At 42.4% G+C, this 21239-nt stretch overlaps 1 protein-coding gene across 12 annotated transcripts in view; it reads right to left on the bottom strand.

The window, feature by feature from the left end:
• SPMIP3 (sperm microtubule inner protein 3) overlaps positions 1 to 21239 on the bottom strand; it is a 36891-nt gene that overhangs the window by 6956 nt on the left and 8696 nt on the right. For 6 of the 12 annotated variants that reach the window (XR_014052841.1, XM_081486843.1, XM_081486835.1 and 3 more), the window contains 3 exons: positions 20860 to 20928; positions 11966 to 12061; positions 7826 to 7998 (listed from right to left, as the gene is read on the bottom strand). Coding sequence is in view for 11 of the 12 variants with exons in the window: in XM_081486843.1 (XP_081342969.1) it covers positions 7826 to 7998; positions 11966 to 12061; positions 20860 to 20915 (325 nt within the window). In the remaining variant the exon portion in view is untranslated. Of the gene's footprint in view, positions 1 to 302; positions 440 to 7825; positions 7999 to 11965; positions 12062 to 20859; positions 20929 to 21239 lie in introns of those variants that run through there. The other 6 variants (XM_081486837.1, XM_081486838.1, XM_081486836.1 and 3 more) reach the window with 2 other exon arrangements.

Below are 21239 nucleotides of genomic sequence, written 5' to 3'. Positions count from 1 at the left end.
CCTAACAGTGATGCAATTATTGAACAGATACAATTATCTCCTTAGCTGGTCCCACATGTAACCACTGGACTAAATGTGAGATGGTTTGGTGACATTAGCAACAAGACTGGTAGTGGGGCCTTAAGAACAGGTGACAACTCTTAAGGCTGATGTTGATTCCCTGCCCTAGGCTGGCTAACTGATTGGAAGAGAATTTGCAACATGTAAATATTTTTAGGATTGTAGCCATCAGGATACACACTTAAAAGTAATTCTGTTAACCATTATTTTAGTCTAAAGGAGCCACTTAAGAATGCCAAATGTTTTGTTCAAAATGCCATGGTTACTTTAGTTTAAAAGCCTTTCTTTCAAAGCCACCTCCCTTCACAACAGTAGTGCTCTGGCAGTGAATTGAGTGGTCTAGGATTCGATGAAACTGTGGCTAATTTCCGGTCCCAATCTGGAAAATAAATTAATGATTTATTTTAAGACTACTCAGTTTTAACACACTGTCTTTTCAGCAACAATTGTGTGCAATAACAAAGTAATTTATAAGGTTTAAAACAAAGGAATATATTTAAAAGATGGGAAAAAAAGACTTAATCAAAAGGTTGTTTTTGTGGTTCAATCTGATTGGACATGACTGAAGCCACATAGCAGTAGCAGCTGATTGAGGCATGTTATTAGATTGTTCCAAAATGTAAATAAAATGAAATAAATTGCATAAGTTTGTATTCTTACATTCTAATTCTAGATACCCACTTCACCCTTTAAGCCCTAATAGGTCACTTTGTATCATGTTTGTATCAAAATGTAGTTGTTACCATCCCTAAATTCAGACCCATTGGAGTGCCCTCATGTTTTATATTCCCTTGTCTACAATCACCAGCAGTTCTGCTTATCTAAAGGTATGGGTTCAAGGAGTTTGGGTTGGATACTGCAATCATTGCATCTATACCTAATCAGCCAAAGACTAGAATGTTTCAATGACAGTGTAACAAAACTTTATCAGGTACAGTGCTATTCCCTGTGTTAGGTGTTTTACTTACCCTTAACCCTAAAATTCACAGATCCTCAGAGGCCCACTGATACTATCACTGCCTTAAAGAGATCAATGAACTTTCCTGAGTTTACAGGACTTGTGAGAGGAGGAGCCCACATTTGACCCAGGATTATCAGGCCCCAAAGTCCCTAATCTTTTCATTGTTCTCTCCACCTTCCATAGCACTTCAACAGCATTTAAAGAAATAAACATTTCTTAATATTAAGAATGAATAACATTTCATTTATTCAGGAAATATAGCTGGAAATGCCATCTCTGGAAGGTTTTAAAAATCAGATTTAACAATGTAATGCTGTCCGCAGTTGGTAACCATATGACTTCTCAAAGTTTACTATTGGATTAAATAATAACTCTGACCTTCTTAAGGATTACATTGTATTCCAGGGAAATATATTAATGATGTTTAGAAGTGTTAGGAATCCTACTTGATAGCCTTAGTGATCTTTGTTATGAGAATTATAATGGAGCTGAATGAGGTACATTTAACCAGGTAAATTCGACAGTAAATGTTTTAAGAACACAGCCACATTTTGGGGGGATTTCTCCTGCTTTTCCACTTAGTGCGTATGTATGCCTTCTGACGGTGGGTGCTATCAAGTCTGAAATATACAAATTTGGGGGTGGGGAATACTATGGAAAGAACTGTGAAATGATTTTTTTTATTTTTCTTTATCACTTGACAAAGTCAAATTATTGTTCATGTGGATTTGTGTGTGATGATGACTGCTTTGAAATTCATTGCTGAAAAATGAAGTGAAAAACTAGTTGAGAACCCCAGAGAAAATTTAACCAACTTGCTGAAGAATTCCATGTATTCCAAATGATTTAATGATTTAGTATTATTTAATATCATGTTGGGCAATTAAGAAATTTTGAAGGATAACCTTGATTGCATATGATTATTACTTTATGCCCTAGTTTTAGAAATTAATCCCAGTGAAAGATGTCATTCCAGTGTATTAGGTTTTTTTTTAAAAATAAACATTTATTGTGGCACATGTTTGTCCTTCATCATTAGTAATAGCTAACAGTTTTGGAGGTTTCTTAATGTTATGTACAGGCACAATGCTAAATTATTTATATGAGTATCTCAATTCTATTAGGTAGATACTATTTTTATCCTTTTTGCATGTGAGAAAACTGAAGGTCAGAATCTAAGGGTCACACTGCTACTAAAAGAATATATTTTATTTTGGAAGAATGAGATTTTTTAATTATTTGGCACCAAGGTGCGTAAAACAAGGGCAACTTTCATCTGAGGGGCCATCTCACCCTCCCAGGCTATAAATTCCCTAAGAACAGAATCTTCTACTGTGTCTTGCACATAGTCAATGCTTAAATATTTCCCAAATAAATGAACCCATATGTGCTGAGAAAGAACTTTTACTGAGGAGGAATTTCTTAGCCAATAACCATAATCTGTCATGGTCTGTATATAATCTGTTCTTCAACTGTTCCCAAATAAGAGGTAAGAACTGAACATGAAATGCAAATTGCTAATCTAGACATGAACTTGGCCCTTAAACTCTGATGACAAAGACTGGTCAAATGGATAAGATTTTAAAACAGTCTTACACCTTGATAAACACTGTAATAGTACTTCCTCTTATTCTGTGAAAGGCCTTCCCCCAAATACTCCTTCAAGGAGTCAGTTTCTTGAATTAAACAAAAGCTCGATTCAATCAGTGCTCAACTTCGTAATAATGCTCTGTTAGGTCTCTTGCAAACCAGCCCTTTGCCTGCCTGATAGTTGTTTATAAAATAATTGCCACCTAAGTATCTCTAAAATCCATGTAAGGTGGTTCAGTTCAGTTCAGTCGCTCAGTCGTGTTTGACTCTTTGCTACCCCATGAACTACAGCACGCCAGGCCTCCCTGTCCGATTCTATGTGACGCCGTGGACCGTAGCCTGCCAGGCTCCTCTGTCCACAGATTCTTCAGAAAGAATACTGGAGTAGGTTGCCACGCCCTCATCTTTCAGCTGTCAACTCATCATTTTTATGACCTGTTATATGCTCTTGTAACACCACATAAACTCTGCTTCGTAAGACTTATGGCCAGTGAAATTTCATGCTTATTTCTATGCTGGTTCCCCCATTGAAGCTCCTTGAACGTAGAAACTTTGGGTCTATTTCTGCTTCACATGGTGGTGCTAAAACCTTGCACACTGGCCTATAGTTATACTCTCAAATTAGTTACTGAAGGAATATGTATGAACGAAGGAAAATATGCTTGACATCAGATCTATCACCAAGTTCAACTGATGTCAGCTCCAAAATATCTCCGGGACCCATTTATTCCTTTTTGTCTTCCCTGCTGCTCCAAGCCACCATCATCTCTGGTCTCAACTACTAAACAATTTCCTCGCTGGTCTGCAGTCCCTCCCTCTTGTTCCTCTCCAGTGTCCTAACAGCAGGCAGACTGATCTTTTTAAAATCTAAATAATATGCTACTTCTCTGTTCAAAATTATTCCAAGTCTTTCCATTGTTCTCAGAATAGAATCCAAGCATCTTACCACTCTTACCCTCACTGACTACCCACCGAACTACACTGGCCTCGTTTCTGTTCCTCAAACATGCAAGCCCTTCCCAACTTTCAGGCTTTAGCACTTAAACTGCTGTTTATATGATTCATTGTTATTTTCCAGGGCTCAGCTAAAATTATGTCCAGATATTCCCTGACTGCAGTATTAAAAGTAATGTCCCTTGGCTACATTCATCACTGTTTACTTCGCTAACAGCACTACTACAGTCTAAAGTTCTTTTTAAAATGTACTTGGTTATGCTCCGTATGGGCTTTCCAGGTGGTGCCAGTGGTAAAACAAACAAATAAAAATGTCGCCTGCCGATGCAGGAGACGTAAGAGACAACCGGTTCGATCCCTAGGCGGGGAAGATCCCCTGGAGGAGGGCACGGCAACCCACTCCAGTATTCTTACCTGGAGAATCCCATGGATAGAGGAACCTGGCCAGCTACGGTCCATTGGGTAGCAAAGAGTCAGACATGACTGAAGTGACTTAGCTCGTGTTCCATATCCCCCATTAGAGTGTCAGCTCCATCGAAGCAAATGTCTTGTTTATCCTAGTCACCGTACTCCCAGTAGACAGATAGTTTGTACTGGGTGTTCAACCAGTAACTGAATCATCTTATGGCTGCCAGCTTCCAAGATGGATCCCAATGATTCTTGCCCTCTGGTGGTATCCATGCCCTTGGGTCCGACTCCCCTCCCACACTGCTTCAGGGCTGACTGTAATATGACCTTCAAGTTTAAGCCATAAAAGACTTTGCAGTTCCCACCTTCATCTCAGATTACTCATTCTAGGGGAAGATAACTGTCACACCGTCAGGATGCTCAGCATGGAAAGACATCAAGACCCCAACCCCCAACCAGCCTGTGACAACCATGTGAGCTGTCAAACTTGACAACTGTATGAGTGAACCACCTTGAGAGTGGATCCTCCAGCCCCTTGTTGAGCCTTCAGACAATGAAGCTCTCACTGTCACAGACTGCTACCTTGAGACTCTGAGCAAGAACTGCCCACCTGAGCAGTTCTCAAACCCTAACCCACCGAACCGATGAGAGATACTAATAAAAATCATCATTATTGATGTTTTAGGTCACTAGGTTTTGGAATGATTTGTTACTGCACAATAGAGAACTAACATATACTCAATGAGTGATAAACGGAGCCCTGAATATTTCAACATAAATTATCTCTTGAATCGGTCAGGCTTCAAACCTCACTAAGCAGGGAATGATCCCAGGCCACACTTTCAAGTACCATATTTTCCATATTTCTATCAGAGGCTTCAATAATCTTGCAGTACAAATGGGACGCTGTGCAATTAGCTTTAATTGCTCTCCTGTGAATTCTCTATTCGGTACTGTCTTTTCTCTCTCCTGAGGCTCTGCCATATGAGCCTTCTTCCCATTTCCCATGAAACTTCCTCAGTTCAATTTAAAAGCAAGTTTGGGGAGTGTGACATCTCTGCACATGACCTAGACTAATGACTTAGCAGCTGCTTTTTTGAATAGGTTTTTAAGTCTCTAAGCCTCTGCTTCCTCTTCTGCTAAATGGAGTTAGTAAAAGTAACTACTTTGTGTGGACAATATGACTCATTGCAACGGTGAATGTGACACACGTATGAGTAAATCACTTAGCACACTTTGGGCACATGACAAATATTTTAAATTTTAGCAATTATCCTAAAATGCACACTTTGCATCTCTATTTTATAGACAGAAAGGTTCAGAAGAGTCGAGTGGCCTGCCCGACATCACACAGCTAGAATGTGCCAGGCCTGTAGCACTCTAAGGCCTGAATTCTGCTCACTGCCTCGCACTGCTCCATCCATGGTTCTGCCACCGCCTCCTGGCTGTTCTTCTCACCTGCTGGCTGTGTCTTCTGCCCGTGCTATGCAGTTCGACAGACTGATGATGCTAAGCTAACATCCTCTGAAGCTGACTGGGTTGCCCCCTTGACTCTGATCCTATAATGGCTCTGATTATGCAAATTCAACTTTCCAGGCTCCTATAGCTCCTTTTCAGTTCCAGGCACTCTCGCCCACTCTGCCAATCTGCATTTTACTTCCCACTTCTGTTCTACCTTGCTCAATCAGGCCTGGTCCTCTTGGGGTTCCTCCCTGCTCCCCTACCTCCCCACCCCCTGCCCACAAACCTCCCCCTTCTTCTCATTCACTGCCTCTGGTATGTCCCCCGTTTCTTTTTCTACCTGCAGATCTTATCCATCGAGATCAAGCTTAGCTCCCCACTGGTGCATTCTGCTTTCCTGGCTGTTCTAGGCCCCAGTGATCTCATCTTTCAACTGCTGCTCCTCTACTTGGTACTTTTTCCCAGGGGACTCAGGAGTAAAGAATCTGCCTGCCAATGCAGGAGACTCAGATTTGATCCCTGGGTCAGGAAGATCCCCTGGAGAAGGAAATAGCAACCCACCCCAGTATTCTTGCTGGGAAAATCCCATGGACAGAGAGGCCGGGTGGGCTACAGTCCATGGAGTTGCAAAGAGTCGGATATGACTTAGCGACTCAACAGTAGCAGCAGCAACCTCTGATAGGTTCATTATTGCCTCATTTTCCCAGTTAGATTGTGAGCTTCCTGAGGCTGGGATCATAGTCTGGACTTTCTTTTACCTCCTCCCATGGCACTCAGCCTGGGTGTTTTCTTTGCTAAACATTCACCTGATTCTATAGGTTTGGAAAGAATTAGGAATTGTCTTTTAAAATAAGCAAGAGAGAAACCTCTTGTGCCTGTCTAACAAGACTTCATTATAGCAGAGAAATGGTAAAGAAGTGTTTACCATCACTTTGGAAACTAGAGGTCACCTAGATTCCCTCATACAAAGGAAACAGAATTCACACTCAGTCAGCCTCCAAAAACTGCTTCTACAGGGATGGGAGCCCCACTGATGCTTCCCAACCACCCTTCTCTTTTCCAATCCCACCTCGGCCCCAGGTAGTGTCCTCTGCCTGAAGCCAACTTTCTTTAACATAACCCTCCCAAAGTCCCCTGATTCCCACCACTCCATACCTCCTCCTCCAATGACCTATCTCAGCCCTCACCCTCCTCCCTATCCCCTCAGCTCCCTCGCTTCTCAGGCTCCAAACTTCTCTCACCTCCCAGAACCCGGATTAGCCTGCTTGTAGCTTCTTATCCCAGCTTCATCCATCACCACCCCTATGCCTGGCTCCACTCCCCAAGATATGCCTGGTTCTGCTGGGTTCCCGCTCTTCTTTCCTGTCCCCTTGGGACCGAGTCCCAGCCCTGCTCTGGCATTCCCTCCAGGCTGCAGCTCTTTGTTCAGGGGAGAAAAAAGGAGGGGTAGAGTCTTCCCATTCCCCATCCCACTCTTCTCACCATCCTTCTACTAGTTTTGTTATTTTTAATTTTAAGATAAAAAAAAAAAGTGGCTCATTTTAAAGAAAACTGTTGAATAGATAGTAGTACAAGTGATGCTCAGCTGTGACAGAGGTAAAATAGCTTAAAGGTCCAGCACAGACCTTGGGCTAGAGCTGAATTCTGTGTCTGAAATGGCCTGGCCTGTGACTTGGGGCTGTCTCTGCAACTTGGTCACTGTAAAGTGGGGGAAATAATAGCATTTACTGCAGAGAGCTGTTAGAAGGACCAAATATATGCTCGCCACTAAGTAAGAGCCCCAGAAGTATTGGGGTTTACTCATTTAGAAAGTCTGTCAATGGAGTAATCGATGCTGTAACTAAAATCCAAAGTGTCAGTGATTACAGGAATACAATCAAGTTTAAGGTCATATCCACGTGTACTCCCCAGGGTCATATCTGTGGGGGGCCGTGGCCCCTCAGCACTCACACACGGGCTGCAGCATGGAGAAATACTACAGAAGGAACTTAGAATTTTTGAAACATACCTGCAAATATCAAATAATTGTCATAAAACCATTTAAAATAGAATGAGGGGAGGAAGATCCTCTCAACAGTATGTTTAGGCACAATAACAAATTTGTCAAGTGACAAGGGGCTCCAAGGAGTGGTCAGACTTGAGCTTGCTTTCTGCCAAGGACATTTATGAATTTTCAGCCTTAAAGTCTCCTGTACAAGGAGCTAGGAAAGAAGGATGTAGCCCAGGGGCAGCTCTCTAAATTCTTCCTGCACCAGACACAAGTGAATACCTCTCCCTGCCAATGTGACTGGTCCCAGACAGGCTCCCTGAGACAGCAAGCTCACAGGAGATGCTCAAATGTGGCCCAGGCAAAGTTGCTCTCAGACAGTAAGAACCCTTGATCTGACTTACCCATCTTGTAAAATGGCAAAGAATAGTCTCTTTGGTAAGAGGTTTCTTTATACCATGGTTCGGCAGGCTTTGAATGTCTTCGAAAACAGATGTACTGAATGAGAGTTTGTTGGTCTAATTGAGGCTGATACTGACTTTTCTTCTTAGATGGAATTTCCAAGTCTATGAGAGGTCTAAATGAAAATAGAAACAGCTCGCTAAATACCCACCCAGAAGAAGAAAAGCATTTCATTTTCTCATCAGCTGAAATCCATTCCTGAAAAGTGGCCCGGAGTCTACCAAGATAGTATTGACAAGACTCTGTAACTCCAAGGTTAGCCCTAGCAAACTTGTCAGTAGATGGTTCAAGGATTCCAGACCCCTGTTCTTCCCTTTAGCATCCCTCCTCCTTTCTAATCAGAGGTCACAGAAGGTGGCCTGCATCAAAACTTCCTCTGGATCTGTTCAGGCATGGCTACTTCCCAGTGCCCTTTTGAAATGTAATTTTTGTATGCATATTTAGTTCCCTCAAGGAACTAGTGCTTTATTTTGACCAGACTAACCACTATGGTGCATACTGGTGTTTGATGAGCCTGAAACTGGTTATAACCTTCCTGTACCTCCAGATGAGTATAATGTGATCTGTGGGCTTGTCATACATGGAATTTATTATGTTGAAGTATGTTCCCTTTATGCCCAGTTTGTTGAAAGCTTTAATCATGGTGCTCAACAGCACTAATCATTAGGGTAATGCAAATCAAAACCACAATAAGATATCACCTCATACCTGTCAAAAAGGCTATCATCAAAAAGACTAAAAATGACAAGTAGTAGCAAGGATGTGGAGAAAAGAAAAAGTCCTCATGCACTCTTGATGGGAATGTAAATTGGTTGCATCTACTATGGAAAGCAATATGGAGATTCCTCAAAAAAACTAAAAATAGAACTACCATAAGATCCAGCAATTCCACTTCTGTGTGTTTATCCGAAGGAAACAAAATCACTATCTCAAAAAAGATATCTGCTCTCCCAACTTCACTACAGCATTATTTACAATGGCCAAGACACTGAAATAATCTAAATGTCCATTGATGAATGAAAAAAAATGCGTGAAATGTATGTACTATGAAATACTATTCAGCCTAAAAAAGATGAATAGCCTGCCATTTGTGACAACACAGATGAGCCTCGAGGACATTATGCTAAAAGGTAAAGAAAGACAAATACTGTATGATCTCACTTTTATGTGGAATCTTAAAAAAACTGAACTCATAAAAACAGAAAACAGCATAGTGATTGCCAGAGGTGAGGTTTGGGGCCTGGGGGAAATGGATGAAAATGGTCAAAAGATACAAACTTCCAGATGTAAAATAAATAAGTTCTGGGAATGTAATGTACTGCATGCTGACTATAGTCAACAATGCTATATTGTATATTTGAAAGTTGCTAAGAAAAGTAGATCTTAAAAGTTCTTACCACCCAAAAAAATTGTAACTATATGAGGTGATGGATATTTATAAACATTATAGTAATCATTTTACAATATGTACAGGCTTCGCTGGTGGCTCAGCTGTAAAGAATCAGCCTGTCAATGCAGGAGATGCAGGTTCAATTCTTGGGTTGGGAAGATCCCCTGAAGAAGCAAATGGCCACCCACTCCAGTATTCTGGCCTGGAGAATCCCATGGACAGAGGAACTTGGTGGGCTGCAATCCATGGGGTCCCAAAAGTTTGGACACAACTTAGCAACTGAACAGCAACAATGACATATATAAAATCACTATGCTGCATACCTTAAATCAATAAAATGTTATATATAAAGTATATCTCAATAAAACTTGGCAAAAAAGGATTCCAAAATACCATCTCATTCTATTTTGTGTAGATCTGGAGGATTCTACATGTTATCTATCTCTGGGTAATGACATTATGGATAATTAAAAAAATTTTTGATGATCAGTGTTTTCAAATGTTCTAAAGGACATGTGCATTTTTGAACTGTAAAGTAGAGAAAGTGAGCTACTAGAGATGTGAAAAAGATTAAATGTTGGGTGAGATTTAAGAACATCCTAATCCAATCATTTTGAGTAGGATGTCTCTTACTTGATTGTATAACCGTGATTAATCACACTGAAATGGGTGACTGACACTATTTAATCATAATGCATTATGTTTATATACTTGGGTAAAACTTAATTGTGATGTGCCTTCTTTAAAGAGAAGAGTTTGTTAGCAGAAATGGGATGCCTCTGTCTGAAGTTCAGGAAAAGAAAGAGCACGACTCTGACTGTGTGTGTGGTACTGGATGGGCTGGAGATACTCTGTTGAGGACAGGGTGTGGAGAAGCACCAACAATTCCTTCCCACCTCGAGTTGCTTTTGTTTTGTGCTTAAAAGTTTCTTGGTCCTAGAAAGTGGGTACCTTACATGGTGGGTGGGAGCACTTTTCCTATGAAAGCTTGTCTCCTGCTGTCAAGCAAAACATTTGCTTTCTAATGAATGGGTCAGTCTCTTGTTAGTTTGTGTTCTGCCTGTTACTGTCATCTGGTCACTTCTGTGCCATTGACAGCTATGGATGGCTCCAAAACCAGATCCTGGTGATTGCTCCTACACCCACCCCTGCTAGACTGGCAGCCTGTTCTGACTTTGCCCTGGATGTTTCTATGGAACCAGAATCATCTCCATTTTCAAGAATACTGATGGTGTTCTGGAGACAAGACTTTTACTCAAAAGGGAGACTCTAATTCTGAAAATATCACATTGGTGGGAGAATATATCTGGGGAAGGTAAGCCATAGGCATCTGCCTGTTTAAATTATGAGTATAAAGACAGAAGTTAGGCCTGGTCCTAATAATTGCATGATTTCCTGTCTTGTTTGTTTTGTTTTTGCTTGTCTTTTCCTTATTCTTAACCAGAAGTTTAATAAAGTCATTAGTTGACAAAACATTGACTAGGTTTTTCCCCTAAGACTAATCTTAGGCAGGCTTAGTCTTGTCAGAGTCAAGGTTCCCTATGCCTGAGCATCCTGTGGTAGGAGGAGGGGCAGATAATGGAGCCAAGAGAACCGTCAGAGTCCACAGAACACAGGTGAAAAGTGCCCTGCGGAGCTGGTTTCTGGAAGAGGGTTTCGGTTGTTTCCTTCCTTGTTTATCCTCTGGCAGAGATTATTCTCCTAACAAGATTTTGATCTAAGAATGTATTTGAGTTAGAACAAAGAACCCTGAACTGGGAATCAGAAAGTGTGGATCAATTCCCAACCCAGCTTTTACACCAACCAGCTACATGTCAGGCAAGACATGTCATTTCTCTGGCTACATCTTATTTATCAAATTGAATCAGAATTTATAAAGCTAAAGCTACTTCCAGTTTTATCATCTATTAAGCTTAGTCTGTGTGCTACTTTGTCGTTGCTATGGCTCCCTTTTCTTTGCTTGAAGAATAATAATCAGGAGTTGACTATATCAAAGGCGATGAAGAGAAGAAAAGAAGTTTCTAAAATATACTATGATGATGAACTCAAAATAATAGCAATTGTATTTTGAGTGCTTACTATGTTCTGGAATTTTACATCAATTGTTTTATTTAACAGGTAAGCCTATTGATATTCAGAATGGATGAAAATTGCCTAAGATCAAACATTTCATAAGTTACTCAAATTGATGTTTCTACTCCCAAAACTAGAAAATAGCATTGAAGTGCCTGCTTTTCCCCCCTTTCTGTTAAAATCACTGCAGAAAGGCAGAAACTGTTTAGGCCAAATTTGTGATTTTATTGAGAAGGAAAATGAGTGTCAGGAAGATTAAGTTATTTGATTGAGTTAAAATGTTAAACTAATGGTATTTCTTACATTCCTTTGATGATTTAATAAAATTTTAAATTTATTGCTAATTAATTAATTGCTACTTTTAAGTAGTATATGTTCATCATAGAAAATCTGGAAAATAGAGAAAAAGATAAAAAATAAAATACAAATATCAATACTCTCACTATTCATGAAAAACCAGTGTCAACAATTTGCTGTATTTCCTTCCAAATTTTTCCATCCATTAAACAATAATTAGTATTGTTATTATTGTCACTGCAAATTGTGATTCCCAGTTTTTCATTTATTATTCTAACTTTAGTGAAATTTTTGTACATTAAGATTTAAGAAAGTGCCTTACCTGGGAGATCTCTTCACACCGTAATCATAATGGACTCTTGCCAGCTGCCCAATGTAATAGCCACGGAGATCCTTTCCTTGGTGAGCAATGAATATACTAGTGGGGACAGGAAGGAGAGTGAGAGAAAAGGAATTAATATGATTAGCTCTTTACAGAGGAAAACCAGCTATGGTATAGTAAAAAAATATATTCAGTCTTTATCCTCAGTTCCTGGCACAAAGGTCCTAAAACCCTTGAAATCTCTTGATAGGAGTGTCTTTTGTTATCCATTTTTCAGGATTCATAAAGAAATGTTTGACTTGTCAGGTTTTAGTTTCAAAACATCAGGAAAAAAAAAGAGAGAGAGAATATATAAGGCCAGTGGGGCAAATGTTGATAATTATTGAAGGATGGAAATGGATAAATGCAGATTCTTTATACTATTTTTTTCTACTTTTGATATTTTTATGAACTTTCACAATGTTTAAAAAGAAACTCTAATAATTAAATATATAGGGGCTAAAAATGAAGAAGCACTGTGAAGGTCAAAGCACAAGTTACTTGTAAGCCTGGAGGAGGGGCTCCAGCCTTGCCTGGGTGGGCTGGACTGTGAGGATGTTTGGAAGCACAGCATAAGTGAGTAAGGTGGAGAGTAGGGGGAAATTTTCTGGGGCATGAGATGAGCTGGGTGTATACAGCTGAAACACAGCAGTGTCGGGAGGAGCTGAGGGCTTGTGGTGCCCAGATATTACATCTTTATAATTAATTACTTTTCTTTTAGATGATAGTTATAGCATTATGTTGTAGTTGTTTAGTTGCTAAGTTGTATCCAACTCTTTTGACCCCATGGACTGTAGCTCACCAGGCTCCTCTGTCCATGGGATTTCCCAGACAAGAATACTGGAGTGGGTTCCCATTTTCTCCTCCAGAGGATCTTCCCAACCCAGGGATCAAACCCATGTCTCCTGCATTGGCAAGTGGATTCTTCACCATTGAGCCACCAGAGAAGCCCTACAGCATTATACTGACATCTTAAAATTATAGGTAGTTGTATTATGTTGTTTACAGAGAGTATCAGGGAACATTACAAAATATTTATTATAAACCAAGGGAGTGTGTCGTCTGAAAAACTGAGAACCATTGATATAGGTAATAGGGAATCTTTGTAGGATTTTAAGGGAAATCCATGATGAATGCAATTTTTGTTGAAGAGAGATTCTGCTGGTGGCAATGTGGAAAACAAATCTGAAGACAATCTGACTAGAAGTACAAAGATTGATCAGGAGGTAATCATAGTAATGCATGTGGGACACAGGGAAGCTTTGAACTCTGTGGTGGAAAGTTCACATGGGGAGGAGAGGCCTGACTAAGACGACTGCTAGGAGAGAGGGCTGAGGATGAAAAAGAAGGAGGACACAAAGACAAGGCTTCAGACGTTGGGAAACAGGCTGCCACTCACCAGGAGACGGAACGCAGGAAAGTGACCCTTCTTGAGATGATGACTGTAGAGTTTGTGCTATGTGGGGTCTTTGGGGACCTTCTACAGATTCTTACTCAGTAGGTGCCATAAGAGAGTCAGTAGAAGGTAGTACATAGTTTTGCATGAAGTAGCTCATCAAGTATGTGTTGAATGATGAATGGAAACTTAAGCTATGCCTCCAGTTTGACCAGAATTTATTAACTATGCATAATGTATCTTACAGCGAACAAAACCATCCCAAAGAAAAAGAAAAGCAAAAAGGCAAAGTGGTTATCTGAGAAAGCTTTACAAATATCTGAAGCAAGAAGAGAAGCAAAAAGCAAGGGAGAAAGGGAAATGTATATCCAACTTAATGCAGATTTCCAAAGAACAGCACAGAGACAAGAAGGCCTTCTTCAATGAACAGTGCATAGAACTAGAAGAAAACAGCAAAAGGGGAAAGACTAGAGATCTCTTCAGGAAAATTGGAGATATCAAGGGAACATTTTTCCCAGAAACGGTAGAGACCTAGTAGATGCTGAAGAGATCAAGAAGACATGGAAAGAATACATGGAAGAACTGTACAAAAAAAGATCTTAAAAACCAGATTACTACAATGATGTGGTCAGTGGCCCATAGCCAGACTTTCTGGAGAACAAAGTCAAGTGGGCCTTAGGAAGTAATAGTGTTAATAAATCTAGTGGATGCAATGGAATTCCAGTAGAACTTTTCAAAACCCTAAAGGATGATGCCATCAAGGTGCTGCATTCAATATGTCAGCAAATCTGGAAGACCCAGCAGTGGCCACAGGACTGAAAAAGGTCAATCCTCAACCCAATTTCCAAGAAGGGTGGTACTAAAGATTGTGCTAACCATCACACAATTGCACTCATCTCCCATGCAAGTAAGGTTGTGCTTAAAATCTTGAATTCTAGGCTTCAGCATTATGCGAACCAAGAACTTCCAGATGTCCAAGCTGGGCTTAGAAAAGAAAGAGGAATCAGAGATCAAATTGCCAACATTTGTTGAATCATAGAGAAAGCTAGGGAATTCCAGAAAAACATCTACCTCTGTTTCATCAGCTACACCAGAACCTTTGACTGTGTGGATCATTATAAACTGTGGAAAGCTCTTGAGATGATGGAAATACCAGACCATCTTACCTGTCTCCTAAGAAACCTGTATGTGAGTCAAGAAGTAACAGTTAGAACCCGGTATGGAACAAATGATTAGTTCAATGTTGAGAAAGGAGTAATGACAGGGCTGTCTGCTGTCACCCTGTTTGTTTAACCTTATATGCTGAACACATCATGAAAAATGATGGGCTGGATCAGTTACAAGCTGGAATCAAGATAGGCGGGAGAAACATCAACAGCCTCAGATATGTGGATGATACCACTCCAATGGCAGAAAGCAAAGAGAAACTAGAGAGCCTCTTGATGACGGTGAAGGAGGAGAGTGAAAGAGCTGGCTTAAAACTACTAAATATTAAAAAAACTAAGATCATGGCATCCGGCCCCATTACTTCATGGCAAAAACAGTGAAAGTAGTGACAGATACCCTCTTCTTGGGCTATAAAATCACTATGGTTGGTGACTGCAGCCATGAAATCAGAAGACAATTGCTTCTTGGCAGGAAAGCTATGACAAACCTAGACAGTGTGTTGAAAAGCAGAGACATAACTCTGCCGACAAAGGTCCGTATAGTCAAGGTATGGTCTTCGCAGTGGTCATGGATGGTTGTAAGAGCAGAACGGTAAAGAAGGCAGAGCACCAAGGAATTGATGCCTTTGAACTGTAGTGCTGGAGAAGACTCTTGAGAGTCCCTTGGATAGCAAGGAGATCGAACCAGTCAATTTTAAGGGAAATCAACCCTGAATACTCGTTGGAAGGACTGATGCTGAAGCTGAAGCTCCAGTATTTTTGATCATCTGATGCAAACATCTGACACATTGGAAAAGTCCCTGATGCTGGGAAAGATTGAGGGCAGAAGGAGAAGAGGGCATCAGAGGATGAGACGTCTGGATGGTATCACCATGCAGTGGACGTGAACTTGGACAAACTTCAGGAGATGGTGAGGGACAGAGAGGCCTGGCATGCTGTAGTGCATGGGGTTGCAAAGAGTCGGACATGACTAGGTGACTGAATAATGACAACAGTGTGCCCTGCACATTACCAGGTTCTGCAGACACAAAGGTGACTCAAAAGCAGTCCTTGTCCTCATCATGCTCTTTATGTGCTGAAATCATGATCTGAATAAAGGGTCAGTGGGGCACAAAAGAGGGAGGGCTGTCTAGGGTTTGAGCAAGTCAATAGGAGAGGGAAGAGATTCCAGGTGAGGGAATTATAGAAGTCAACACTCGGACAGAGTTCTGAGCAGAGTGGAGTGTGTGAGGGCCAGCAGGGACTTTGCTGTCTAGCTGGTGCAAAAGGCAAGTGCTGTCAGCAGGGCGGGTCTGCCTGTCTATGCAAACAGGACCTCAGGGAGCTCTGATTTTCAGAAAAACCACAGTCTGTCTGGGCCTGCCCAGTGGCTGGGATAATATGACTGAGCCCTGAACAGTAAATAACAGCAGGGGATTAGGTCATAAGAAGAAAGAAGAACTGGCACAATAATAGGGAACAAATGACATTCCTGAGGGCACAGGAGTGGGAGACACAGCTTTCTTAGGTGCCTGTCCAGTTTCCAAACCCCACCTTGGGAAGATTATCTCACTGGATGCTCTGTGAAGCATCCAGCTGGAGTTCCAGAACAACACTGATTTCTCATGGTTGCTGTACCATTTGCACTAGGCTGTGTTTTGACTCTGGGTTCCTCCCTGGCATGAGTCCGGCTGAGAAGCCTAAGCACTGCTCCTAGAAACAGTGTGTACAAGCCGTCTGAGACTGGAGAAGCCCCTCACCAGCACCAGGTAATGTGCCACCCCAAGTCCCTTGGGAATCCCCCCGGGTAGCTTTTTTATTTTTATTTTTTTAATTTGTTTTATTTTGGCTGCAACACATGGCATGTGGGACCTTAGTACCTTGACCAGGGATCCCACCTGCAGCTCCTGCGGTGGAAGCGGAGAGTCTTAACCACCAGACCCCCAGGGGAGTCCCTCTCTGGGTAGCTTTTAAGTGGAGAGAGTAGGAAAGTTTGTAAGCAGGTGGTGTTGGAGGCTAGGCTGGGTGGGGTCATGGAGAGGTTTGAGGAATGAAGGTGTGGTATACTTTTCTTCCAACTCTTTGGGTAGACTTTCCAAGATCTCTCACCTCAGAGAGGAGAAAGCTCTAGATGAATGGGGTAACATGTCAGCGGTTTGCAAGAGAATTTTTATCTCCTAAGAGATAATGCCCGGCCTGGCGTGGCAGTCAGTCCTCCCAGAGGCTGCACAGTACCTGGCCTCTCCCGAGGAGGGGCTGGGTGTGAGGAAAAAATCGATTAATGAGTAGGAAAGCAGGGCTGACCTCCAGACCTGGTCTGGGAGCCCTGCCCTGGACTCTGCTCAGACCCACTTTATTGACTTGGCTTGTAAGATTCTTGAGTCAGCTGTAGAAAGGCCTTTTCTCCTCTCTGGGTGGGAGTAGGAGTCCAGGCACAGTACTTACCAGTCCCTGACAGCTTGGCTCTTTGAGGTAACACATTCAGTCTAGACAAGAGCAAACCTGTTCCCCGGGAAGGTGAATGTAACCAGAGCAGGATCTGGGCTTCCCCGTAGGCAAAATTCAACACCCAAAGGGGAGGATCCCTCTGGGGCCTGAGGTAGCCGGGCCGCTGTGAGGGTGCAGCCCCTCGTCTGTGCTGGGCCTCATCGTTACAAAGCTTCACAGAGATGATCTCATCTAACTCTCACAGTCATGTTGCTAGGTAAACATTGTTAACACCCTGTTACCGAAAAGGAGACCAAGGCTCACAGAGGTTAAGTGGGCTTTCTAAATAACACCCAGCTGATAAATGCCAGAGGCATGAGTCAAACTCAGTTCTCTGAACTCCATATCGCATTCAGAGTCATCTCTGTGTTTGTGCGATGACTTCTTTTTCAGAAGAGTTCAGCGTTACTTTTGTGTGAACTCTGTGATTCACTGTGGGCAGACGGAAAGTAGGTGTCCTGTACCAAAGCAATAGGAAGAGAAACAGACCCAACAGTGTAACTGGAGGCTGCTTTCGGTTCAATAAAACAGGTGTTTATTGCAGGCTCTGAAGTGTGCTAGATGCCAGGGCTACAGTGGTGAGAAACACTGTCTTTCCACCTGAGAGTTCATAATCAGGTAAGGAAAACCCTCCTCAGGCCTAACCATATAGAGTGGGGGTAAGGGCCGCACCAGTCAGGAAACAAAGGCTCAAGGGGAATAAGTCTCTTACTAAGGACAGGAGCTGATAAGTATAGAAGATGGGAGACCACTGTTCCCATATCCTCATGCTTTCGTTCCCCAGACTCTACTGGCTTCACAAATCTCCTCAAGGAAGAGGGAGCCTCAGTTTTCTCATCAATAAAATGGGGTGGGGGGGCAGGGGGGGGCTTCCCTTGTGGCTCAGTTGTAAAGAATCTACCTGCCAATGCAGGAAGCAGAGGTGTGGTCCCTGATCTGGAAAGATCCCACATGCTGCAGAGCAGCTAAGTGTGCTACAACTAGTGAGCCTGTGCTCTAGAGCCCAGGAGCCACAACTACTGAGCCCATGTGCCGCAACTACTGCAGCCCTCGTGCCCTAGAGCCCATGGTCTGCAACAAAACAAGCCATGGTGATGAAAAGTCTGTGCACTGCAACTAACAAGTAGCCCCCACTTGCCTGGGCCTAGAGAAAAGCCTGCATAGCAACAAAACCCCAGCACAGCCAATAATAAATAAATAGATAAATTAAATTTTTAAAAAAATTATAAAAATAAATAAAGCGGGGGTGATGCTATCTCCATTAATGACATGAGAGTCATCAAGACATGTGTGAACGTCCTTGGTGACTGAAGTATCCCATAGGTATTGCTATCTATCATTCAAGGCAGGATGATCTGACCTTCACAGCTGCCCCTTGATGTCTCAGAGATTGCTTCAGTTGATGTTTATAAAGTTCATTTAAGCCAAACACAAATTCTTTGTCTTTTGCACACCAAAGTGAGTTTAATCCAACCTAAGTGATCTTTCCAGGAGCACGTAGGCCCCACAAGTCAACAATACTCAGCCCTGCCCCTGAGTGACAAGGCTAATATAATTTGTATCTAATGTAAATCTTTTACGAGAATTTTGTGTGGTCACTACTACTTGTGAATCACTTAATATTTAACTTTATGAGGTGCCCCTACTGGTTTGTAATTCAGTTTTCCCTACTATAGCCCTAGGGTTAGGCATTTAAGGATGAATTAATTGGGTAACTGCTTACAGAGAGGAACAGCAGAGGGCAGACCTTCTGTAGATACTGTCAATCACCAGGAGGCCAAACCTCAAACACACGCCAGGATGAGTTTTTCTCATTGATTCATTCATTTTTAGTTTTCCAACAAAGGTGCACAGAGGTTCTACCAAGTGTGGCAGTCTGCTAGGCAGAGTGGACTATGAAACTGTCCCCGCCCTGGGGGCTGACCCAGAGATGTCAAGGGCAGTGACCAAGAGTGCAGATACTGGCTCCAGACCAGCAGGTTCAAACCCTACTTCTGCTAGTTCACTACTGTGGAATCTCAGGACAGTCACTTAACCACTCCTTGTTTCAATTTCCTCCCAGTCACTGTGAAGATTAAATGAGTTAATACACACTTAGAACAGTGCCTGCCACATACTAAGGGCTATATAAGTGTTAACTATTATTCTAGTGGGTGATGCAGACAGGAAATAAAGAAACAGAAAATAATTGAAAGTTAATGATCGGAGCCATACAGGAAACCAAAAAAGGTGTGAGAAAGAGAACTAACAGAGGTGGCGAGGTGGTTGGAAGGAGGAGACCTCCCCCAGCCGGGATGGTACCATCTTCTGCTCACTGAGCAGCTGATAACAGTGGAGACATGCTGAGTGAAAGGGGGCTGGTTGAGCCGAGTAAGGAGAGCAGCAGAGAGTCAAGAAAGCAGTGATGCAGGGAAAAGGAACATGTCCCAAAACCCTGAGACATGAAAGAGTATGGGCCTACTGAAGGAACAGAAGAAAGGTTATGCGGCTGGAGATAAGAGGAGATTGGAGAGATCAGCAGGGTCTGTTTACGTAGGGCTCTGCAGGCCCTGGCAAAGGGTTGAGGCTTCATGCAAAATGCAATAATTGCAGGGTTTTTTTTGTTTGTTTGTTTTTTTACTGTGCTGGGTCTTCGTTGCAACACATAGGATCCCCAGTTGTGGAGTTCAGACTTGGTTGCCCTGCAGCATGTGGGATCCTAGTTCTCTGACCAGGGATAAAATCTGTGTCCGCTGCCTTGGAAGGTGGGTTCTCAACCACTGGAGGTCCCCGATTGCATGGTTTTATGCAATGGAAGGCTCTGATCCTGTTTATGTATTATGGGGTTCTCTCTGGAGAATGTATTGGAGGAAGACCAGAGTGGCCATTGTTGTAGGTGAACAGAGGAGAGGCAATGGTGGTCTGAACCAAGTTGTGGCAGTGGAGATGAAGAAAAACACTCCGATGGAGACACATCCTGGAGGCAGAATTGAGGAACCTGCTGATGGACTGGTCCACTCTGTTGCAAGGCAGGAGAGACACAAAGTAGACAAAGACCTGCCCCACAGGGAGCACTCAGGTGGCGAGTGGGGGCCCCAGTCTAGTGCAGGCAGAGTGTGCCTCTCTGATGGATGAGCCCAAGAGAGCTGAATGTAGCTGAGGACATCAGCGGCCCGTTGCCTTCTGCTCTATGTCCACCTTAACCCTCCAGCTCCCCATGGGCTGCCTTAAGTCAGGTCTAGTGATTCTGACTTGGTTCCATTTAGCTCCAGGCAGCAGCAGCCAATGGAGGATTGTCTCCATTTTCCCCAGGAGATGAGACCACAATTAAAGAGGCCCAACAGTGGTGGGAAAAAATCTCAAATACACACACGGAAAGCCAAGGGCATGTGGGGAGGCAGAAATCAAGTAGTTCTGGAACCCACCCCTTTCTCTCCACCCTGCTTCCTCCACATGTGGGCTTCAGGGAGGGAAGGGTATGCACTATACTTTCTCTAAAATAGGGCTCTTTTTTTAAGAGAAAGAACATCTTTCTAAGAACAAAGCATCCTTCCCTTCCTCCTTCAGTGATTTTTGGAAGCAAAAGGACATAACTTTGATGACTAAACATTGTGGAAAATAACTAAATACTAAAATTTGGAGTTGCCTATTTGCTTAGATTCTGTCATAAATGTAGGACTTTTTTTGAAAAAACAACTTTTTCTAAACCCAAAGAAACTTCAGTAGAACTTCTGGCAGCAGTTATCTCTAAATCGGGGAGCAAGCAGCAGGGTGAATAATTCAAGTCTCCCAGGAGTCTGTCTTCGGTGCTGCAGCTCTGGAGGTGTCTGCCTTTGGAAGATCATTACCTGGGTGGGATTGCTGGGCGGCGGTCAATAAATTCTCGTAGCCGGATGGCAGTCATGATGGATAAGATTCTGAAAAAAAAATTAAAGTGAAGTTTCTTATGGCAAGTTTATACACATTTCCCAGGCATGACTACCTAGTACTGCAAAGTCTGTTCTGAAAGTAGAAGGACCATTCATAGCTTCTGCTAGACTATTTAGGGAAGGAAATAGACTCTTTTTTTAAAAAAATTTAATTTATTTATCTATTTATTTATTTCTGGCTTTCTTCAGTTGTGATGAGCAGGGGCTACTCTTCATTGTGCTGCATGGGCTTCTCATTGTGGTGGCTTCTCTTGTTGCTGAGCACAGGCTCTTGGATGCTCAAGCTTCATTAGTTGCAC

The sequence above is a fragment of the Giraffa tippelskirchi genome, chromosome 5 (genome assembly GCF_054371585.1).
Source record: "Giraffa tippelskirchi isolate mGirTip1 chromosome 5, T2T-mGirTip1v1.2.pri, whole genome shotgun sequence".
NCBI classification, from domain to species: domain Eukaryota; kingdom Metazoa; phylum Chordata; class Mammalia; order Artiodactyla; family Giraffidae; genus Giraffa; species Giraffa tippelskirchi.
The sequence above is the reverse complement of the archived record's forward strand: the minus strand, read 5'-3'. Positions and strand labels throughout refer to the sequence as shown.